The sequence below is a fragment of the Pseudonaja textilis genome, chromosome 1, assembly GCF_049901715.1.
Source record: "Pseudonaja textilis isolate UNSWEBS1 chromosome 1, rPseTex1.2, whole genome shotgun sequence".
NCBI lineage: Eukaryota > Metazoa > Chordata > Lepidosauria > Squamata > Elapidae > Pseudonaja > Pseudonaja textilis.
In genome coordinates, this window is record NC_141990.1 from 293184484 (window position 1) to 293204698 (window position 20215).

At 39.5% G+C, this 20215-nt stretch overlaps 1 protein-coding gene across 12 annotated transcripts in view; it reads left to right on the top strand.

Moving 5' to 3' along the window:
- UNC79 (unc-79 subunit of NALCN channel complex) overlaps positions 1-20215 on the top strand; it is a 133872-nt gene that overhangs the window by 70919 nt on the left and 42738 nt on the right. For all 12 annotated transcript variants that reach the window (XM_087922119.1, XM_087922118.1, XM_087922120.1 and 9 more), the window contains 5 exons: positions 2102-2218; positions 14907-14990; positions 16467-16569; positions 18707-18847; positions 19720-19758. In XM_087922119.1, the coding sequence (XP_087778245.1) occupies positions 2102-2218; positions 14907-14990; positions 16467-16569; positions 18707-18847; positions 19720-19758 (484 nt within the window). The remainder of the gene's footprint in view (positions 1-2101; positions 2219-14906; positions 14991-16466; positions 16570-18706; positions 18848-19719; positions 19759-20215) is intronic.

Here is a 20215-nt window from a genome sequence, read left to right on the forward strand (position 1 = left end):
GTCATTTTATATTATCATTCATGAACACAGAATAAAAGAGTTGGAAGGAACCTCAGAGACCCTATACCATTTCAGCAAATGGTTGTCCAATCTCTTTATGAAAGTCTCCGCTGATGGCACACCTACAATTTTTGAAGACGGCACCCACAACTTCTGAAGGCTATCATCATCTATCTTTTTATCAGAATACAATCTTTAGATAAATGTACTTTTCATAAGTAATGATGTAGAATAGCTGCATTTCAATAATTACACATACAATTCTGCAAGTTGAAGTTCAGTTGTGCCAATCGTGAATAAAAACCAACCATTCAGGAGACACTGGAGACACAACAGTGAACAATATATATGAACAATATATAAGGGCTTTATTATGAAGCTTTTGCAAAAGGGAATTCTGTCCATGGGCAGAAGACCTGGTTCCCAGGAAGGTTGGGGTTTACATACAGGTTCAAATATACAGTCTCTGCTTCTTTCCGGGTTCACAATCTATCCTTTTAGGTTTTTCCTAATCCAGACCAGTGTCAGATACTAGGATCTCACTCAATCTGGTATAAATTTGGAAAGCACGCAGTACCCTTTAAGTTTCCACCAATTCTATATCATTCAGGAAAACCAATAGATTTTCTTGTTGCATTTAGTTCAATTTTCTTCACTTTAGAATCCTTTTCCTGTTTTAAATCATTTTCCTGTTTATCCTGCTTGTACTGAATTGTAACCACAGTGAACATTGATATTTTCTACTTGATTAAATGTGAGATGCTTAGGAAGAGAAAATCCCGTCTACATTTTCAGGGCCATGTAAATCATATTAAAGTAGCATAGCAAGAATAGACTTGCAAATCATTTTTAGAAATAACTAATAAGAAAAAATGATAACAATAATATAATAAAATAGGTAAAAATAAAATAAGAATAAAATGTTTTGTGGAGAAAACAATTTAATCAGAAATCTGTATATACTTTATAGGTTTTTAAATGGTAATGAGATTTTTTCAATAATTCTACCTGCCCCCAAACTCCAATATTTAAAATCAAACTTTTCCTTAAGAAATGAGATAAATATAGTAATTTTCAAAGTTAGTGCTTTCATGCAAGAAGAAAGTACCTGGAAGGGTTTAATTTCCACTGTAAAAGCTAAAATTTTGTAAGATTGTATATTGACACTTTAGAAGGTTGACTTGGTGCCTGGCCTTTGTTGTTTATAATATTTTAAACTGTTTTAGTTTTATAGTTTTAATGTGATTTTATATATTGTTTTAACTTTAGCTTGGGAACTGTCAAGAGTTGCTTGGAGGATAGGCAGCTATATAAATATTTTAAATAAATAAAATAAGAAAAAAACAACAACCAATTTCCTCTGTTTTTGGCAACAATTTATGCACTAGGCAGGAATGTCTGTTCTAAAATTTTAATTGCTGCACTTTGCTGGGAAATTCTGTGTGTAATAAACTGGTTTTAAGCATAGCCCTAGAGAAGAAAGTTATGTTATTCTCTAATTTGATGTTGGCAAACATTTTTAAAATGAAAAATCACATCAATTGGAAATGGAATTTTAATCTATTTAACAATTCAACCACAGAATCCACCTCACATTTCTTTAGAGTGCTAAAGATTGAAATAAAGGCAATAGCAATAGCACTTAGACTTATATACCACTCCATAGTGCTTTTACAGCACTCTCTGAATGGTTCACAACAGCAGCATAATATTGCTCCTAACAATCTGGATCATTATTTTACCAAACTCGGAAGGATGGAAGTCTGAGTCAGTCTTGAGCCCTTTATACAAAAAATGTATTTTAAATATTTTCAGTGTGACATTCATCAGTAAGATGCCCCGTGGGTCCAAAGGTTGTCCTCATAAACTAGAGCAAATTGGGGGACAGAAATACAATTGCAGTTACAATTGTAGATCTGTTCGACAATCGTCATCCCCTTCTGAGCACACTTCACTGAATGCCAACCCATTGGTTGAATGTATGAGGAGCTATATTATGGAGTAGAAAAGTTTATTTTGAAGAACAAGCTGGGTATAGGTAATTGTAAATAATCAGTAAATAATACTGAAATCATACAATATATTAATTTCTGACTTGCAGCTCAATTCCGACAGATGAAAAGAGGTTCTTTGGGAGCACTGACCATGAATCAGTTGATGAAGAGGCAGCTGGAACATCAATCTAGTGCTCCTCATAATATTAGCACATGGGACACTGGTAAGTATTCCACATTGCAAAAAATGAAGGCGAGATGGTGAAACGAGGTTTTGAGTGGAACTGGGACCTGCTTTGTGGGGATAGGCTACACAGGAATGGGAAGGGTAAGCAAATTTCTGTAGCGATGGGTCAGGGGAGCATAGGATAGGCCAGAGTTTCTCAAAAGTAGCCACTTTAAGATGTGTAACTTGCAGAGTTAACACATCTTAAAGTGGCCCAGGTTGAGAAACCCTCAGATAGGGCATTCAAAGAGAACATTACTTTGGTGCTGATTCCCTTAATAAGCTTTTAAATCACAATTTGAACTACTGGTATTGTTTTATAGAGCTCTACATGGCTTGATGCCAAATAATTTTCAGGCCCACCTTCTTCACTCACCTTCTTCACTCAGAACTAGATTGTTCAGTTTAATCATTATGGAAGAAATTCTTGGGGATCATGCATTTCTATATAATAAGGAGGATTTAAGCCAGGGGTCTTCAAACTTTACAGCTTTAAGACTTGTGAATGTCAACTCCCAGAATTCCTCCTCCAGTCATGTTAGCTCAGGAATGCTGGGAGTTGAAGTCCACAAGTTTGAAGACCCTTGATTTAAGCCAACAAGTGATGTCTCTCTGTCATGGCTCTGATATTATAGTATGACTTTTCTTTAATGATTAGATTTCTCCCTAACTCTGACAGCCTTCCAGAAATAATGAAAATTGAATTGTTTTTGAGGACCTTGGGCAACTTGAATGCCATCTTCTTGATAACCATTGATGTTTAATAGTGATATATTACTGTATTATTATTGTGAGATGGGTGCCATGTTGTGAATTTAATTTATTTGTGTTAGGATGTTACTGATTGGTGTTTATTATCTGATTATCCTAGACATCTTCATATTTATGCACATTGTTAATGGATATTATAATTCTTGTTTATACCATTGTCATTAATGTTTTTAATTTTTATTTACAGACAATATACGTTAATATATATATTTATTTTTGTCTGTTCTTTTCCCACAGAGTAGTCAGTGGTTGCTTGCTGTATTTTTTATGTTCTTTTCCCACAGAGTAGTCAGTGGTTGCTTGCTGTATGGAATTGGTATTCTAAAAACTCCCAGTATAGAAAAGAAACCTCATGACACCATGTCAGCAAGATAACTAATAATGTTTATGGAAGAGCTATTTCTCTTTGAATGGCTAATTTATACATATTTTGTTTAAAACTGGTTAGTGTTTCTAGATAAAATGAGGGCCATACTGAATCCGTTCATAATTTATACTTGTCAGTTAGATGCTTAGGAGGCCTGAAAGCATGACATGATAGCCATTCTGTCACTGTTCCCAAAGAAATAGTACAATAGGAAAATTGTTGCCAATGTAATATACAGAATACAAAATAACAGAGTTGGAAAGAACCTTGAAGGTTTTCTAGTTCAACATGCTGCTCAAGCAGGAGAGCCTATACAATTCCAGTCAAATGGCTATCCAATCTTTTCTTTAAAATCTCTAGTGATAGAGCACTATATCTTTATGATTGATAGCCATTGATAGCATTATAAATTATATTCATCCTCCTTGGAAACCATTGCTACCTTTTAGGAGAGTACACTCCACTGTATGAACCACATCCATGAACACATAGAACGCATCCATGAACATTAGCTAGCAGCCAGAAGACATTATGAAAACTCTTTAATTTCATAACATATGGACAGAGTTAACTATAGTTTCAGTTAGGAAACTGTAACTATCCTAGATCAAGCCAAGTCCAAAAACACTAGGGAATTTTTAGAAGCCTGACATGTTGACAAATTAGCCAACAATACACACATAGACATAAACAACATGTGCATAGTGGGCAAAAGAGATAATCAACAAGCCAAAAAGGGAACAAAACCAACATATTTTTCTACCAGCAATCAGCACCCAGATGAGCATAGATTAAGTCCAAGATTAACATCAGACCAACAATGAGGAAATAAGCAGGGGTGGGATTCAAATTTTTTAACAACTGGTTCTGTGGGCATGGCTTAGGTGGTGGGCATGGCTTGGTGGTCATGTGACTGGCTGGGTGTGGCCAACTCAATATCACTCACATCGAGGCACGCATCTCCTCACCTGGCCTCTCATGACTGTGGGGATGCTGCAACAGTCGTAAATGTGAAAAATGGTCACAAGTCACTTTTTTCAGTGCCATAGTAACTTTGAATGGTTACTCCACACAAGCAAAGTACCAGCAAAGGAGGGAAAAAAACCTCCAGAGACGTTCCTGAGACAGGAAGTCTAGTCCTGCCAAGAATGTAATAAGAGTTAATGGAGAGGCAGTTTCTGTAAGCAACACCAGAATGTTTCCTTCCTGCCTTCCTTACAGGATTAGTCCAGTAATTTCTTCTAACAACCGGTTCTCCAAACTGCTTAGAATGTTAACAACCGGTTCTAGCAAATAGGTGCGAACTGGTAGAATCCCAACCCTGGAAATAAGCAATACCCCAATCAAGGAACTGCCAAACAAGCTAGTGGTAAACAGCCCAACCAAAGAACCTCCAAGACTATTCCCACCGCACGGACAGGGCAAGCTACAAGAGAGCAAACCCCATTCCTTACTAGCTCTGATGATGTTACCTAGTTTGAGTAATAAAATATCTGCAAGAAAACAGCCAAGCTCAGAGAGCACCAAGGACCACTCATAGTCCACTGTTATGCTATTAATGTATACAATACTTTGAATAAAGAAATCTATCATTTTGACTCAGCTGCAATATAAGAAAAATGTGCTAAGTGGATGTCAAGCTTTCCAGATCATCAAGAAAAATGAACTGAAGATACACTGGCTATAAAATAGGAAATCTCTACCTCCTAATTACAATATTCTTTTATTACATATTTTGACTCTGTAAAAATACAAATGTGTCCCATTTCACTGAAGATCCTACAGTTTGATTGATTCTGGCACATTTAGAGAGCAGATGCTTAACTGCGGTTATCTGCCAAGAAAACTCTGGGACTTCAACAATAGAATGGAAGCATTAGGATAATTTAAGCCTTGAAATGTTCCTATATCAAATTTTGATATCTAGGTGTCAGAAATGGATATTTAACTTAACCATTTTGATAAATTAACCATCTGCACATATGTGAATAGCAAAATTATATGAGGAATTGTATTTATTATGAAGATTTGTATTGGCTTTGTGCAATATGATGTGGAATGAATTATATAAAAAATAATTACAGCAGAAATCCCCTTTATGCATTCTTGCCATGAGGAACTTTCCAGGAGGTCTTCTTCTTGACATAATAAACAATCTATTAATTAAAATAGGAGTATTTAGAAGTCTCAGTCACATAGGAGGATGCATGCTGGATGAAACCAAAGGTCTGTCTAACCTTTCATCTTGGTGCCACTGTAGCCAGTCATATGGCTGTAATCCTATGGGGAGCTTACAATAGAATGAGATGAAATAGCAACTTGCATTTCCTCATAGTTGGCACTGAAAGTCATACAGCACTGCAACTTGTGATTGCAGATTCCATACATGCACTTTCTATATACTATGTATCATTTTATACATTTCTATTATGCAAACTATAACTCTCTACCAGACTAAGCGTGCTAACCATTGAAATGATGGAACAGGATCCGCGCTGAGGCTTTGGGATGGAGTGATGATGGCAGTAATTGAGTTCTGAATGGTGTAGTAAATGGCTTTCCCCAGACTTTTCCTTGAGATGTATTTCCCATAATTTTATACCCAACCATATCTCAAGGGCAGTGTGTTAGGAAATGATTTATAAAGCACTAATAATAGTGGAGAGTGTGTCGGGATTTGAATTCTGTTACAGGCAACCTTTGACATGTGTGCAAAGTCTGAGAGCAAGCTCCCAAATCATCTTCCAAAGCCACTTCAGATGCCTTCCCATACTTAGGTGTGTTGAGTGGCTACCTGCGAGTGGATCATTCATCACACATACACACAGACCCAACTTTGAAATACTTTCTTTACCAGTATGCATTTGCCCAATTTTCATCTTTTTTGTACTAGGCAAAGTTATCTTTATTCTACCAAGCCTTTTAATAATTAATATATTGCGGTTATTTTACTATTGAATGTGTTACTTTTCTAATATATTTTACACAACCCTTTTTCAAAATTTTGACATGCTGTTTTTAATTGTGTGATATAGTTTTTATTATAAATCTCTATAAATATATTTATTATATTTTATTAAACAAACAGTAGTGTACAATTAATTTACAGAAATAAATAAGTCATTGCAAAGCCTAAAAAAAAACCCAAGCAAACAAAGAAACAAAAAACCCCCAGAGGAATAAACAGTTCATAATACCTAGGCACCAACTGAAAAAATAATTCAAAAATTCCCTAGCCTTAGAAGAAATTGGAGAGAAATTCCAAAGCTCTTCCAAATGATCATTCCTTAGATTCTACAAGGAATTTAGTAGGTTTACAATAACCTGCATTTTTTCCTTCCTTCAAATAATTGTTAACTTCTACTGACTGCCTTATGTAATCTCTGCAGTTTTGGAAGCAACATTTTTCTTTTCTTTTTTGTTCCAATAAATTTTTATTATTTTCCACCAGTAAAAACCAGTATTGACATCCACATATAATATTATCTTATACTTTAACATCTATTCGTACCTATCTTAATCTATATTATCTTTCTTTATCATTAATCATCAATGCATATTGCCTTTATATTACACTTATTATTATACATCTTTAATATTGTCTTATTCTTTTAACATCTATTCATACCTATCCTTAATACATATATTACACTTATTATTATACATCTTTGATCCTTCTGTCTATCCTATTATATCTTGTGTATCACTTTCTTGAGAATTCTTGTTTAATCATCTTTTCTAATTCTTACCTCTCTTTTTCTAGCCACATGTACCATCTATGCCAAATCGAGTAGTATTCTAATTCTTCTTTCTCTCTCATTTTAACTGTGTGCTTGTCCATTTCAGCACAGTCTGCTATTTTTTGTATAATTAACTCTTCAGTTGGAATCCTCTGCTCTTTCCATATTTGCACGTAAGCTATTCTGTCCACTGTCAATATGTGTAAAATTAAATATTTTACCTTTTTTAGATATTGTTTTTGAATAATCCCAAGTGAATAGATTTCCAGTTTGAATTCAATTTGGCATCCAATAATTTCTTGTGTTCAATTCCTAATTTTATTCCAATAGGTCCTGGCCTGAGGGCATAGCCACCACATGTGATAGTAGGTACCATCAACTTGTTGGCATTTCCAACATTTTGGATTGGCATTCGAATATATCTTGGCTAATCTTGTTGGGGCTAAGTGCCACCAATAGAACATTTTATATAAATTTTCCTTGTATGTTGCGGCCGTTGTTAATTTATACTCCATAATTTTTCCCACTCATCTAAATTTATATTATAACCCAAAATCTGTACCCATGCTATCATCGTATTTTTTACTCTTTCTTCTTCCATTCTAAAATCTAGCAATTATCTATAAGCTTTGGATATAAATTTTTGCTCTGGTCCAATTAATATCTTATCCAATTGATTTTGTCCCATATCAAACTCAAATTCTTCTGAATCTGTTTTGTATCTGTTTTGAATTTGGAGATATGGCCACCAATCAATTGTAATTCCTTGTTCTTTTAATTCATGGTTTGATTTTAGTCTCCCTTGGGCATCTAATAGATCCTTGTATTTTATCATTTTGCCTAAATCCAGTGTGTTAGTGTTAAGTTTGAGCAATGAGAGGCTGAACCAGAGCATGAGTGCAACAGTACTTTATTTACAAATAAAGGGCTGACCGTGCTTGCCAAGCCTGGAACTGGCTCGCAGCAATCAGCGGCCAGTTGGACCCCGCAGCCTGCTTTTATAGCTGGCTGCTGTGGAGAACTGACCAATGGGAATGGGGGAAATAACGCCCACACAAGTGAGTGGACCTGAGTGAGAACTCCTAGAGTCCTCAGGACATAACACCCCTTCCCCTCAGATGCGAACACGCATAGTCCTTGAGGTAGATGGGGGGTTTGTGTTGGTGCCCGGAGCGGCGCAACTCGGGAACATTGTCTGACTGTTCGGCATCAGTCTGTGACGGTTGAGCGGGCATAGTCTCACCAACACTCTCTCTGGACTGGACATCCTTGGGAACCACCGGGTTGGTTTCTGGAGTCAAACTCTCGTGGGTTGGAACCGGTTGATCGACTCTCTGGGCGCTGTTGTCCGGGTTTGGGCTGACCGGAACGACCGCTGGCGCAGACTGGTCACTGGGTGCGATGTGGCTGGGTGGCGGATGGGACGGTTCCCCTTCGACTGGAGACTCTGGATCCTTGTTTGCGAGGTTGCTGAGGCGCCTTCTGAGTTGGTCTATGTGTCTCCTCCAGATGCGACCGTCCTCCAGCCTGACTCTATATGATCTCGGCCCGGTGACGGCGATGACTTCGCCCGGAATCCAAAGTGGGTCCCCAGCGAAATTCCTGGCGAATATCGGCTCCTGTAACATAAAATGTCTAACCCCGAAGTGGAAGCGAGGGGAGAGTCAGGGCAGTATTGTGGGTGCAGTCTATCCAATACAGTCCTCAGGCGTCGGCCCATCAGAAGTTCCGCTGGGGACTTATTGGTGACTGCACAGGGGTTGAGTGCTGGCTCATCAGGAACCGTGAGAGTTTGTGGTGCCAGTCATCTCTGCCAAACTTAGCGAGGGCCTCTTTGGTGGTCCTGACGGCCCTTTCAGCCAACCCATTACTTGCAGGGTGGAAATGGGGCTGTGAAAATGTGGCGAATGCCTGGTTGGCTGCAAAACGGCTGAATTCTACTGATGCGAACTGTGGGCCATTATCGGAGACCAAGGAGTCGGGTAGTCCATGGGTAACGAACAGGCGCGTTAACACGTTGGTGATTGCTAGTGTGGTTGTTGTGGATAGCTGCGCCACGTCTATCCACTTGGAATAAGCGTCCACGACCACTAGGAACATCTTTCCATGCACGGGCCGGCCAGATCGATATGGATTCTCGACCAAGGGGCGCTGGCGCTCTCCCATCTGGTAGGAGTGGCGATGGGGGAGCAGGATGGGATTCCTGGCAAATGCTGCAGGAACTTACCCACTTGACAATGTCCTCGTCTAGACCCGGCCACCATACGTAGCTGCGTGCCAACGCCTTCATTCTCACAATGCCGGGGTGTCCCTCGTGCAACGCCTCCAGGACTCGGGTGCGCAGCGAGGTCGGAATGATCACTCGAGTGCCCCACAGTAGACAACCCTGCAAACTGGACAGCTCCTGCATGCGAGTCTTAAAGGGTGCGAATTTGTTATCAACATTGCCTCCCGGCCACCCCTCCTCACCCAGTCGAGCACCTGGGCGGCGTTTGGTCTGCCTTGGTTTTGGCGGCGATGTCAAGGGCGGTGATGGGCAGGTCCAACTGGGTGATTTCAAAAATGGCATTGACAGGAGCTGGGTCTTCAGCCGGAGCGGGTAAGGGGCAGCGACTGAGTGCGTCAGCGTGGGATAGAGTTTTGCCCGGGCGGTGGATAAGTTTGTATGAGTAGGCCGCTAGAAAAAGCGTCCACCGTGTCATCCGAGGGGAGAGGACTTGAGGTGTCTGCTTGTCGCCGGCCAGTAGGCCCAGGAGGGGTTTATGGTCGGTGACCAGTTCGAAAAAGTGGCCAAAAGGAATTCGTGAAACTTTTTCACGGCTGCAACAGCTGCTAGGGCTTCCTTGTCTATTTGGCTGTAATTTCGCTCCGTGGCCGAGAGCGTCCTGGAGAAAAAGGCGATGGGGGCCTCGGCGCCATTGGCGAGTCGGTGACTAAGGACCGCCCCAATTCCAAAAGGGGATGCGTCTGCTGCCAGTACTAAAGGAAGGTTGGGGTCGAATTGGATGAGCACTGCCTCTGACGTAAGTAGTGATTTGACGGCGTTAAACGCCTGGTCTTCTTTGTGCCCCCAGTGCCACGGTGACTTTTTGTCTAGTAATCTGTGTAGGGGTTCGGCTACTGAGGCTTTATGGGGCAAGAAGGATGCATAAAAGTTTAGGAGTCCCAAGAAAGCTTGTAGCTCCGTTTTGGAGGTTGGTGTGGGAGCTTCGTGGATCGCCCTGACCTTGGACTCCAGGGGGTGAATGCCAGAGGCGTCAATTTTATAACCCAGAAAGTCCACCTGTCTAGTGGCAATGGCGCATTTTTCTTTTTTTAACTTGAGGCCATGCTGTCTGAACCTCTCTAACACTGCTCGCACTCTCTGGAAGAGTTGGGGTCTGTCCCTGGCCGAGACCAAGATGTCGTCAAGTAGGGTACTACACCAGGGAGGCCCTGTAAAATCCGCTCCATGAGGGATTGAAAAATGCCCGGGCAACACTTACGCCAAATTGGAGACGCTTGCATCGGAAGGCACCCCTGTGAGTGACGATGGTCTGAAGTTCCGCTGTTTGGTTATCAACAGGGAATTGTTGATATGCTTGAGACATGTCCAATTTAGCAAAAATACTGCCCGGTTCGAATGTATGCAATAAATGCTGAATGACGGGCACAGGATAGGCGCTAACTTGTAAATATTTATTGATTGTTGTCTTGTAGTCCGAGCAAATTCTCAGGCTACCATCTTTTTTAGGGTGTGACAATGGGCGTCTCCCACTTGGCGAAATCTGTTGGCTCAATGACCCCTTGTTTTAGTAGTTTATCCAATTCAGCGTCTAGTTTTGGTCGAATAGCAAATGGAACTCTACGTGGTTTTAATCTGATTGGGGCTGCCTGGGGGTCAACGGTGAACGAGATGGGGTTCCATTATAACACCCCAGCTCCTCGCTGAACACATCTGCGTAGTCAGCGAATAAGGAGTCAGTGTCTGAGGTTGAGACAGCATGGACTCCTGTTAACCCTAGGCCGAGGTGGGGAAACCAATTGAGCCCCAATAAGGTGGGTAGGTTGCCGTTAACTACCACTAGAGGTAGGTGGCCTTTAAAAGCTCTAAAACTGACAGAGAACTTGCCTCTGCCGATCACGGGAATGGCCTTCCCCTGGTAGTCCTTCAGACCGAACTGGCATCTCTGGAGCCGGGTAGTAGATAGGCTGGGGTGGAGTCTCTGAGGGTGTTCCACGAGATTATTGAGAGCGCTGACCCTGTGTCAACCTCCATGTGGCACGGTTTACCTTCTAGGGAAACGGAGAGAGAAATTTTACTAACAGAGTGGCAAGTACGCCTGGCAAGGCGGTGCGTGCGACAGTTTAATACTTGCCTCTGTGGTCCCGAGTGCAGGACGGGGTCTTTGTGCAGCGCTTTGGAGGGCTTGGCAGACTCTCGCAATGTGCCCCTCTTATGGCAGTTGTTGCAAATGGCTCCTTTAAATTTGCAGGTGGCCCTTTGATGTGATCCCCCACAGGCTAGGCACAGGGTGATGTGCTTGGGTGGACCGGTGTATTTTTGTTTGGTCCCTACCTGCGACCGCCTGTCATTGGTGAGGCGATGGACATCGTTCTCATCGTTGTGGCCTTCCTCCGCTTCCACCTCTTCGGAATGGACTGGGAACGCTGCTAGCTTGGCGCTTGGGCCCTGAATTTCGGTGGCTGAGTTCGTAGCTAGCTCGGCTGCTAGGGCCTCCTCTACCGCTTGCGCGAGGTTGAGGTCTTTCTTAGCAAGCAGTCGCCTCTGTAGGTTGAGATCCTTGACCCCACAAACCAATTGATCGAGGAGCATGTCCTCTAGGTATGTTCCAAACCCGCAGTGCAGGGCTGCTGTTCTGAGGGCGGCCATATATTGGTTGATGGTCTCCTTACTTGATTGCTTCCTCATTCGGAACGTGAACCTCCTGGCGATTTGTGACGGTCTGGGAGCGTAGTGGTTTGTGAGGATCTCAAGCAACTCGGACCACGGAACGTTTTTAATTCTCTCGGCGCCACGAGTGCTGCAGCGGTATCGTAAACGGTGGCTCCGCAGTAGATTAGGAAATAGGATTTTTCCGATGCTCTCCCGCATCCGACAGGCCGACCGCATCGATGTAATGATTGAAACGGTTCTTATACGATTCCCACTTCTCTTCGTCTGGTTTAAACGCCGGGAATACTGGATTGGAACTCATGGTGCTGGAACGGCTGGGCTACCTGCGGGAGAAATCTCTCTGGGACTACGAACGCTCGTGAGTTACAAGTGATATCAGCTCTGGAGAGGTTTTTTTTGCTACCCTCTCTTTCTCTCTCTCTGGGTTACCACGTTGGCTGCTAGCCGTTGGAGGTGTCTTGATTCGCGCCAAAAAAGTGGGCGTTAGTGACTCTCTACAGCGCTGTGCTGTGATTCCTACTGGCCCGAAATTCAAATGACACCCGTTTGAATTTCGCGCCAAATGCAGAGCGGCTGCGGCTCGCAGCGCTTCACTTTCCCCGTAGCGAGGCTAACAAGCGGCTACAGACGCTTCTAACTATTTGACTCAGACCGCTTTCTCTGGCTGCGGATCTGCGTTTGCTCTTTTTGATCGCTCGTTTCGCTAGCTGACCGCTCTCTCTGGCTGCGGATCAGCGTTCCCCTGTTGCCAACCGATCGCTCTCTCTGGGCTGTAGATCGGTGGCTAGTGACTCAGCGGTTGCAAGGTGCTTCTGGTAGCCATCCCACCTTCGTCGCCAGTGTTAAGTTTGAGCAATGAGAGGCTGAACCAGAGCATGAGTGCAACAGTACTTTATTTACAAATAAAGGGCTGACCGTGCTTGCCAAGCCTGGAACTGGCTCGCAGCAATCAGCGGCCAGTTGGACCCCGCAGCCTGCTTTTATAGCTGGCTGCTGTGGAGAACTGACCAATGGGAATGGGGGAAATAACGCCCACACAAGTGAGTGGACCTGAGTGAGAACTCCTAGAGTCCTCAGGACATAACAGTTAGGATGTATCATGGCCTCCATGGTTGACAACCAGGAAGCAACATTTTTCATTGCCCTTTTCTTAAGAGCCAAAAGAGATGGACTAGCTCAAAATCACCTACCTGACTTTGTGCTTAAGGTAAAGTTTTCACATTTCTTGTTACCTAATCCTTATGGTTGAAGATGCTGGATGTTTGTTCTTGGGGGGGAGTTCTTTGTATAATAAATATGGTTATAATCAGTTATGGTTCCACCTTCTCCAGTTTTATTTCAGTGGATTGGTGGTGTGGTGGTTATGTGATTTGCTTAATTTTCTTGCTAGAATCTAGATTACTAGACGAAGCCTTGAACTATAATATGGGCCTTGGGTTTCACAGACCAGGAAAAGCTATCATTCTACAGGCTTCATTGTAATCTTCAGAATGAATATCATTTTATCCTACCTCAGAAAAAATATAGCAAAGATAAATCTTACTGAGCAGCTGAATCACCTTAAAAATGATATTGGAAAAAACCTTCAGTATAAGTCACTTCCGTATGAGTCATTTTGTGACTTATAAGTCAGTTTCACAGGGGAACTTATATTTATTATAAGAAATCATCTTTCCATTCTGGTTATCTTTACTGGTTCATTTTTGCCCAGTTGTCTTCGGTTCAGAAAAATTATTTTGTTTTGTTGAGATGACTTAATAGCCTCAGGCCTGCCTTTATTCATACTTTATTTCAAACATTTCTCTCCTCTTTTTCAGTATAAAATAATCACCTATGCATGTACTGTACCTTCATGATTAGACTTTTCATTTTTTCTTGTTGGTGTGCACTTGACATTGTTTTTTCTTGTTAGTCTTTGCATGTTGCATGTTTTGTCAACTTAAGTGTTTTTTAAACATTTAAGTCAGTAATTAATTTGTGATTAAAAAGCAAACCTCTGACTACTTCATCATTACTAGAATTTGATAGGAATAGCAGAGTATTCAGCCCAAAGGTCAAAGGCATTTTAGATTCATAATAATCAGGTTTTTATACTTGACTGGTTGACATTTCTAATGTTCTTTCTCATTGATATATAAGAACTTGCTAGTTAGAAAACTGACTCATCTGGAGAAGGTGGAACCATAACTGATTATAACCATATTTATTATACAAAGAACTCCCCCCCAAGAACAAACATCCAGCATCTTCAACCATAAGGATTAGGTAACAAGAAATGTGAAAATCTCTCTGCCAAAAAAAGCAGGCAATCTAGTGCTAGTCTATTTAAAGTAGTTGGGCTATATGGAAAAGTCTGACTTGGTATAGGACTGTTTCCTGTTTCTCACACAGACACAGACACTTTATACACACACACACTATTTACAGTTTACAGTTTTCAGTAAATAATGTAAAACACAAAAATACAAAAGTAAATAGTAGGAAAATAGGCAACGGGAAGGGAGAAGTATAGAAAAGAAGGGGAGGGAAAAGCATTGACTTCCGACTCCCTTTGGTGCAGTAGAATAAGACAGCAACATCAAGCCTCAACTTTTTACTTTTACATAATAGTATAAACTAGCCATTTCTATAACAACAAATCTATGTAATTGGTAAAACCCAAAATCAAAGTTTCATTTTCTTCCACCTCAAGCACAAAGTCCAGAAATGGTTTCCAAGTAGAAACAAAAGTACTTACGTTTTTTTCTTTGATCAAAGTTTCCTGTGTTTCCAAACATTCATTTCCTAGTTGGTTGATGGAAAGTTGTGTCTTTGGTTATGTATAGTTGGCGTATTTATTATTAAAATAGCTCTGCAGCCAATTCTCCCCAATGAAACCCAATGGGGACTGAAGTTCTCTCTCTATCCACAGAACAGATACAGCATGGGAAGAGACCGTGCAATGTCTCAGTTTGCCTAAATCCTGACCTAGAGGGACAACCATTAAGAATAAGAGGTTAGTTCCGGATCTATTCAGCTGTGATTTTGCTGTGAAGATATAACAACTAAGGTTCCTAGTTAACACAAATCGAAATTGTGGTCTTGATATTTTTTGAACTGAACAATTTATTTACTTTACATGGTTTTTGTAGCTGAAACTGGAGGAATTGATAATTAAGTAAATCTCAGTATTCTGTTACAATGATTGCTAACAAAATATATTGCTTCTCTTAAAAAAAATAGGAAATTGAATTGCTTCCATTCTTGAAACAGAACTATTCTAACTTCTGTAAAGGGTTTTGAAGAGTTTTTATTTCATTATTCATCAGTCTAAGTGTACAGAATGTGTACTCTTTTGAAATGGTTGCCTTTCCATCCCAGTTATGCAGGCTGCAGTGTTCATGCATTAACTGTTTTCTGCTTGAATGCAGTATCTAGTCACATAATGTCTTGGCAAATATTCAGAGCAATGTCACAAAGAAATAATTTCGGCAAGACAAGATATATACATCAATACGACTTTCAGAATGGATGGTTACTGTTATTAAAGCAGTCTGAACATCAAGAATCTATTGTGAAGCTCAGAAAGACCATTGACAGCTTCTTATGGAGAATATGTTTATGAACAAGAAATATTTTGTCTAAATCAGTCATTGATTGAAATTCTTATTTTGTCCATTTTAGCAACACACATGAATATATGATTTCAGATTATTATAATATAGTAGTAAACGGGGAAAATTAGCAATTTTGTTTGTATAATAGGGCATATAAAATTATGCCAGTATAATTACCATTGATTATGGGTTGTGTAGATATGTTCACATTCCTTACTTCTTCAAACATTAAATGTGCAAATTTTGGGATAACTTTTTAAAATCTCATTTAAAACAAGAAAAAGGAAAAGGAAAAAAAAAGATCTGATTTTCTCCATAGGATTATATTGGTCAGCTTGTTCTTGATTTCTTAAAGCATTCTGCCAGTATAATAATGACCTATTTGTAATTGCATTTTTTCCCTTATGCTTCTAAGCACTCTATGTACAAATGATGAATTTACTTTCATAGATCTCTGCCAAGCAATACTAAGATTAATTTCAACTCCTGAGATTTAATGAAAATCTTTTGCCATTTCTTGATGAACAAACTTTTTGGTCCTTGCTATTTCTTTAATGTGAAAAATGTTTCAGGTCAACATCATGTGGAAAACTGATTGTTCAATCGAAACAAGTTGCAAATGAAAACTGCTACATCTTCTTGATTGTTTGCTTTGTGATTTTTAGGATAGATAAATAAATAAATCTTTAAACAGTTGCCTTAAATTATAAGGCTTCTCCTCAGCAGAGCAATTATTTAAATTCTGAAAGTTCACTTTAAAAGCATTGTAGCTCTTTATATTTAATCAAATGAGACAAAAATAGATAATTTTGATTTATCATGATTTAATTTTGATTTATCTCCCTTTTTCTTGCATGTTCTCCTTCTTTCTACAGGTGCCACAAAATCAAGCTTGCTGTCAGCACCTAGCATTGTTAGTATGTTTGTTCCAGCACCAGAAGATTTTATTGATGATCAGCCTACCATGATGACAGACAAGTAAATATTTTCATATTTCTTCTAGTTTTTGCCATTTAAGACCAACGATAAGCTTAAAGGGCTGATTTATTAATGACCATGACAACAGCAGCAAAATAATAATAATAATATTTTGTCATTGAAGTGAAACCAGAATAATTATCTGGATATGTTGTTAATGCTTTACACTAAGAAAAATTAAAATGACAGCGCATAAAAACTTTTGGTTCTTCAAGATACAGAGATAGAATGTAGATAAGGAATTATTTGTATTTACACTATTGGATTTTCAGAATATTTATTTTTATCGGAGAAGTGGGCAAAAACAACAAATGGTATAAAAAACACTGCTAGAAATACAGTATAAAAATACTGTCCGGTATGAGTGTAAGGTGTTTTTCTGTTGTAGGGGTTTAAGCTCTCTTCCCTGCTGAAAGCCAAAAAAGAAGAGAGGAGTGGAAATGAAAATTGTATGATAGTCCTAAATTTTCAGCCATTTGGTTAAAGTAAACATATTATACCAAATGAAAGAAAAAGTTAAGCAATTGATAGGGAAGTTATAAATCTAAGATTCTTTCCAGTCATCTACATCTTTCGCTATTTTGATCAATGCATTTATAGAATGCTACCCACAAACATCACTTCCAAAACCTTTGTTTATAATATGTTCTCTACTATTTTTCATTTTAATATCAGTCTCAGCATGGTTTGCATTGAGATAAACACTAACAAAATGCTAAAATCCATGTAATTAATAACATAATCAACAATGAGGAATATATTGTAGCTCAAAATTAAATAGACAGGGAAATCAAAGAAGTGCTCAGAGAAACAAATTCATTTTTAAATGAAAGAAAAAACACTCCATACTCTGTGTGTGTGTGTGTCTGTGTCTGTTTGTGTATGTGTAGTTCCCTTCTGACACCTATGGTGAATATGTCTTCCTCAATTATGGGTCCTCCACTAGAAGATTGGGAATTTGAGGGTTATGCATGGTATCCTAACTATTCTTAGCACTGCACAGTTCTGGAGAGTTGCAGTGCAGAGGTGGTATTCAGCAGGTTCTCACCAGTTCTGGAGAACTAGTAGCAGAAATTTTGAGTAGTTCGGAGAACTGGCAAATGTCACCTCTGACTAGAGATTTTACAATATGCTTCCCCTGCCATGCCCACCAAGCCAAGCCCATAGAACCGGTAGTAAAAAAATTTGAATCCCAACACTGCTGCAGTGTTGTTCCTAGAGTTTGTTGGAGTCACTTCCCCAGCTTAGGAATCACAGCCCCGAGTGTTCCTATCACCACTGTGGCCATTTTGGCCTTTACGTTCCACAGCTGGATAGCACCTAGAAATCTGATGATAGATGGGGGGAGGGGGGTGATGATAAGTAGAGGCTGTTGAGTTATTTCATGCCTATCAGCTTCCTTGATTATTTTTAATAGAAAGATAAGACAGAATTTCTAAAATGAAAAAAAAATATTGATAGATTCAAACAAAAGACTTCATTATGTCATTTTATGCACCTCTAAATACAAGAAGAAAATATTTAATAATCAAGGTTACCTGACTGCATAATTTGTTGGTGGAACGGGGGTGCATCATTGATAAATGAGAAATATTCTGTAAGGTTAATTTATTTCAGGCAGTCGTTCTGGTTGTTTTCTAAAAGCTTTGGCAGCAGGTAGTAAACCAGGCTAAATGAGATTGATTTTCATGACCTTGTTGGCATTTTCTCCTGCTGTTGTGGAAAAGGAAAATTGTCTGTACAATCCTATTAAGTTCAAACATCACAATCTGTTGGAGACATTAGTGAGTGGTTGATCAAATTAACCAAACATCCCCATTGGGCCAAGAATGTACTGGTTTTCCAAGTCTTTTTATACAGTCGGTAATATTCTGCCTCATCTCATCTGCATTAGACAAGTCCCTTAAGATCAGACATTATAGAACCTTGGCAGAAATTTGAAAGTAGTCTCTTGGCAGTACACGAGTTACATTCCATTCAGTTGGAAGGAATCAAAAACAAACTTCTTATTGTTACAAAATTAACTTGTCTCCTTCCTTGCAACCCATCATTCCCTCACTTGGGGAATAATCGCTGCAGCAATGTAATGTGATTTTTATATAGTAATATTGCATTTTGTCCTCTAATTTTCTTACAGATGCCATGACTGCGGAGCCATCCTGGAGGAGTATGATGAAGAAACACTGGGTCTGGCTATAGTAGTTCTCTCCACATTCATTCATCTCAGCCCAGATTTGGCTGCTCCTTTGTTGCTGGATATTATGCAATCTGTAGGGAGGTATAAACTTTCAATTTTCTTCTCATGTCTTCCTTCCTTCTACAGATTAATGGTTTACAAATAAAAAGTGAATTCAGCATTGTTTCATATTTCTAATGCATCTACTATTTGAGCAACCCTAAATGAAATGGAATGGAATGAACCCTGAAAGCATGAAAGTTGCTTTAAAAGATAGTAGATCTATCTGAAGCTCCCTAATCCAGCTCCTTCCTTTGAGCCACCCAGCTGATTGATACCAAGGAGAAGGCTGAATTGATATTACACTGTCGTATCATCTAAGCTTTTTCCATATCTATCATTTTCTGTGTGAAGGAGAGCACAGAAAAACCATCATGATATTTGATAAGCACCTGTTTAAATGAGCTATCTGACTTAGCCAATTGCTGCTCAGACTTTCCTGGACAGGGAAAATTTGTTCCAGGATAACCAGGCAGTATATGTGCTTTAACCAAAGGGCAAATAAAAAACTGATACCTTTGAGAAAAGAGGAGCAGCAAAGGAAGGTGCCTCGTATTAGATCTCACAATTTAGATTCCTGTTGCCTACATTAGTATCCCTAAATTACCATTCTAGTGAATCTTCCAGCTTTAACTGAAAATACTGTTAACGTAAGTGGGATCTCTTGCGTACAAACTATAAACCCTTCTCTATTCTTATGATAAGGAGAAGTAGATTTATCAGAGAGTGCTCCAATACAGCCCTTTTACAAAACCATTGTGGCAGCTTTTTTCTAACAAAAGACTGTTGAGCTAAGTCATCTTAGCTCAATTTTTATTTGATTGCATAATCAATTCCAGCTGTTTTATTGAAAAAAATGACATGTTTATTTAATTCTCTCCCTTCCCATCCCCTGGCCTTTCCCCCCCTCATAGGTTGGCTTCAAGTACCAATTTCTCTAATCAAGCAGAAAGGTACAGTATATCATTAATTTATTTTTTGCAACAGGCCTACAGAACAAACAAAAGTATAAACATTTTTGTGAATATTTGATTTTGAATCAAAACAGAACAGTGATATTAGATGCATAATATAGCCCCTGTTTGAGAGAGATGGGTTGTTTAGAAATATGAAAAATAAATAAATAATTTTGGATCAAAGCACTGCACTATACAGTAAATCTAATCTTTCCATAAACTAGTACAGAAATAGGGAGCGATCTAGAAAAATATGGGGAACTCCTGAATATCTCTCATACATTTCATTAAGGAGCTACATAACACGATGTCTTTTGTTAGATAACATCTGGAGTCTCAGATCATGTAGGATAAATCCATAACTCAGTTCCACCCATGTCTACATTTAGCATGTGATAATTCTGCCATGAGAAGTAATCATGTTATGGATTTATTTCTGGTAGTTTGGAGTTTC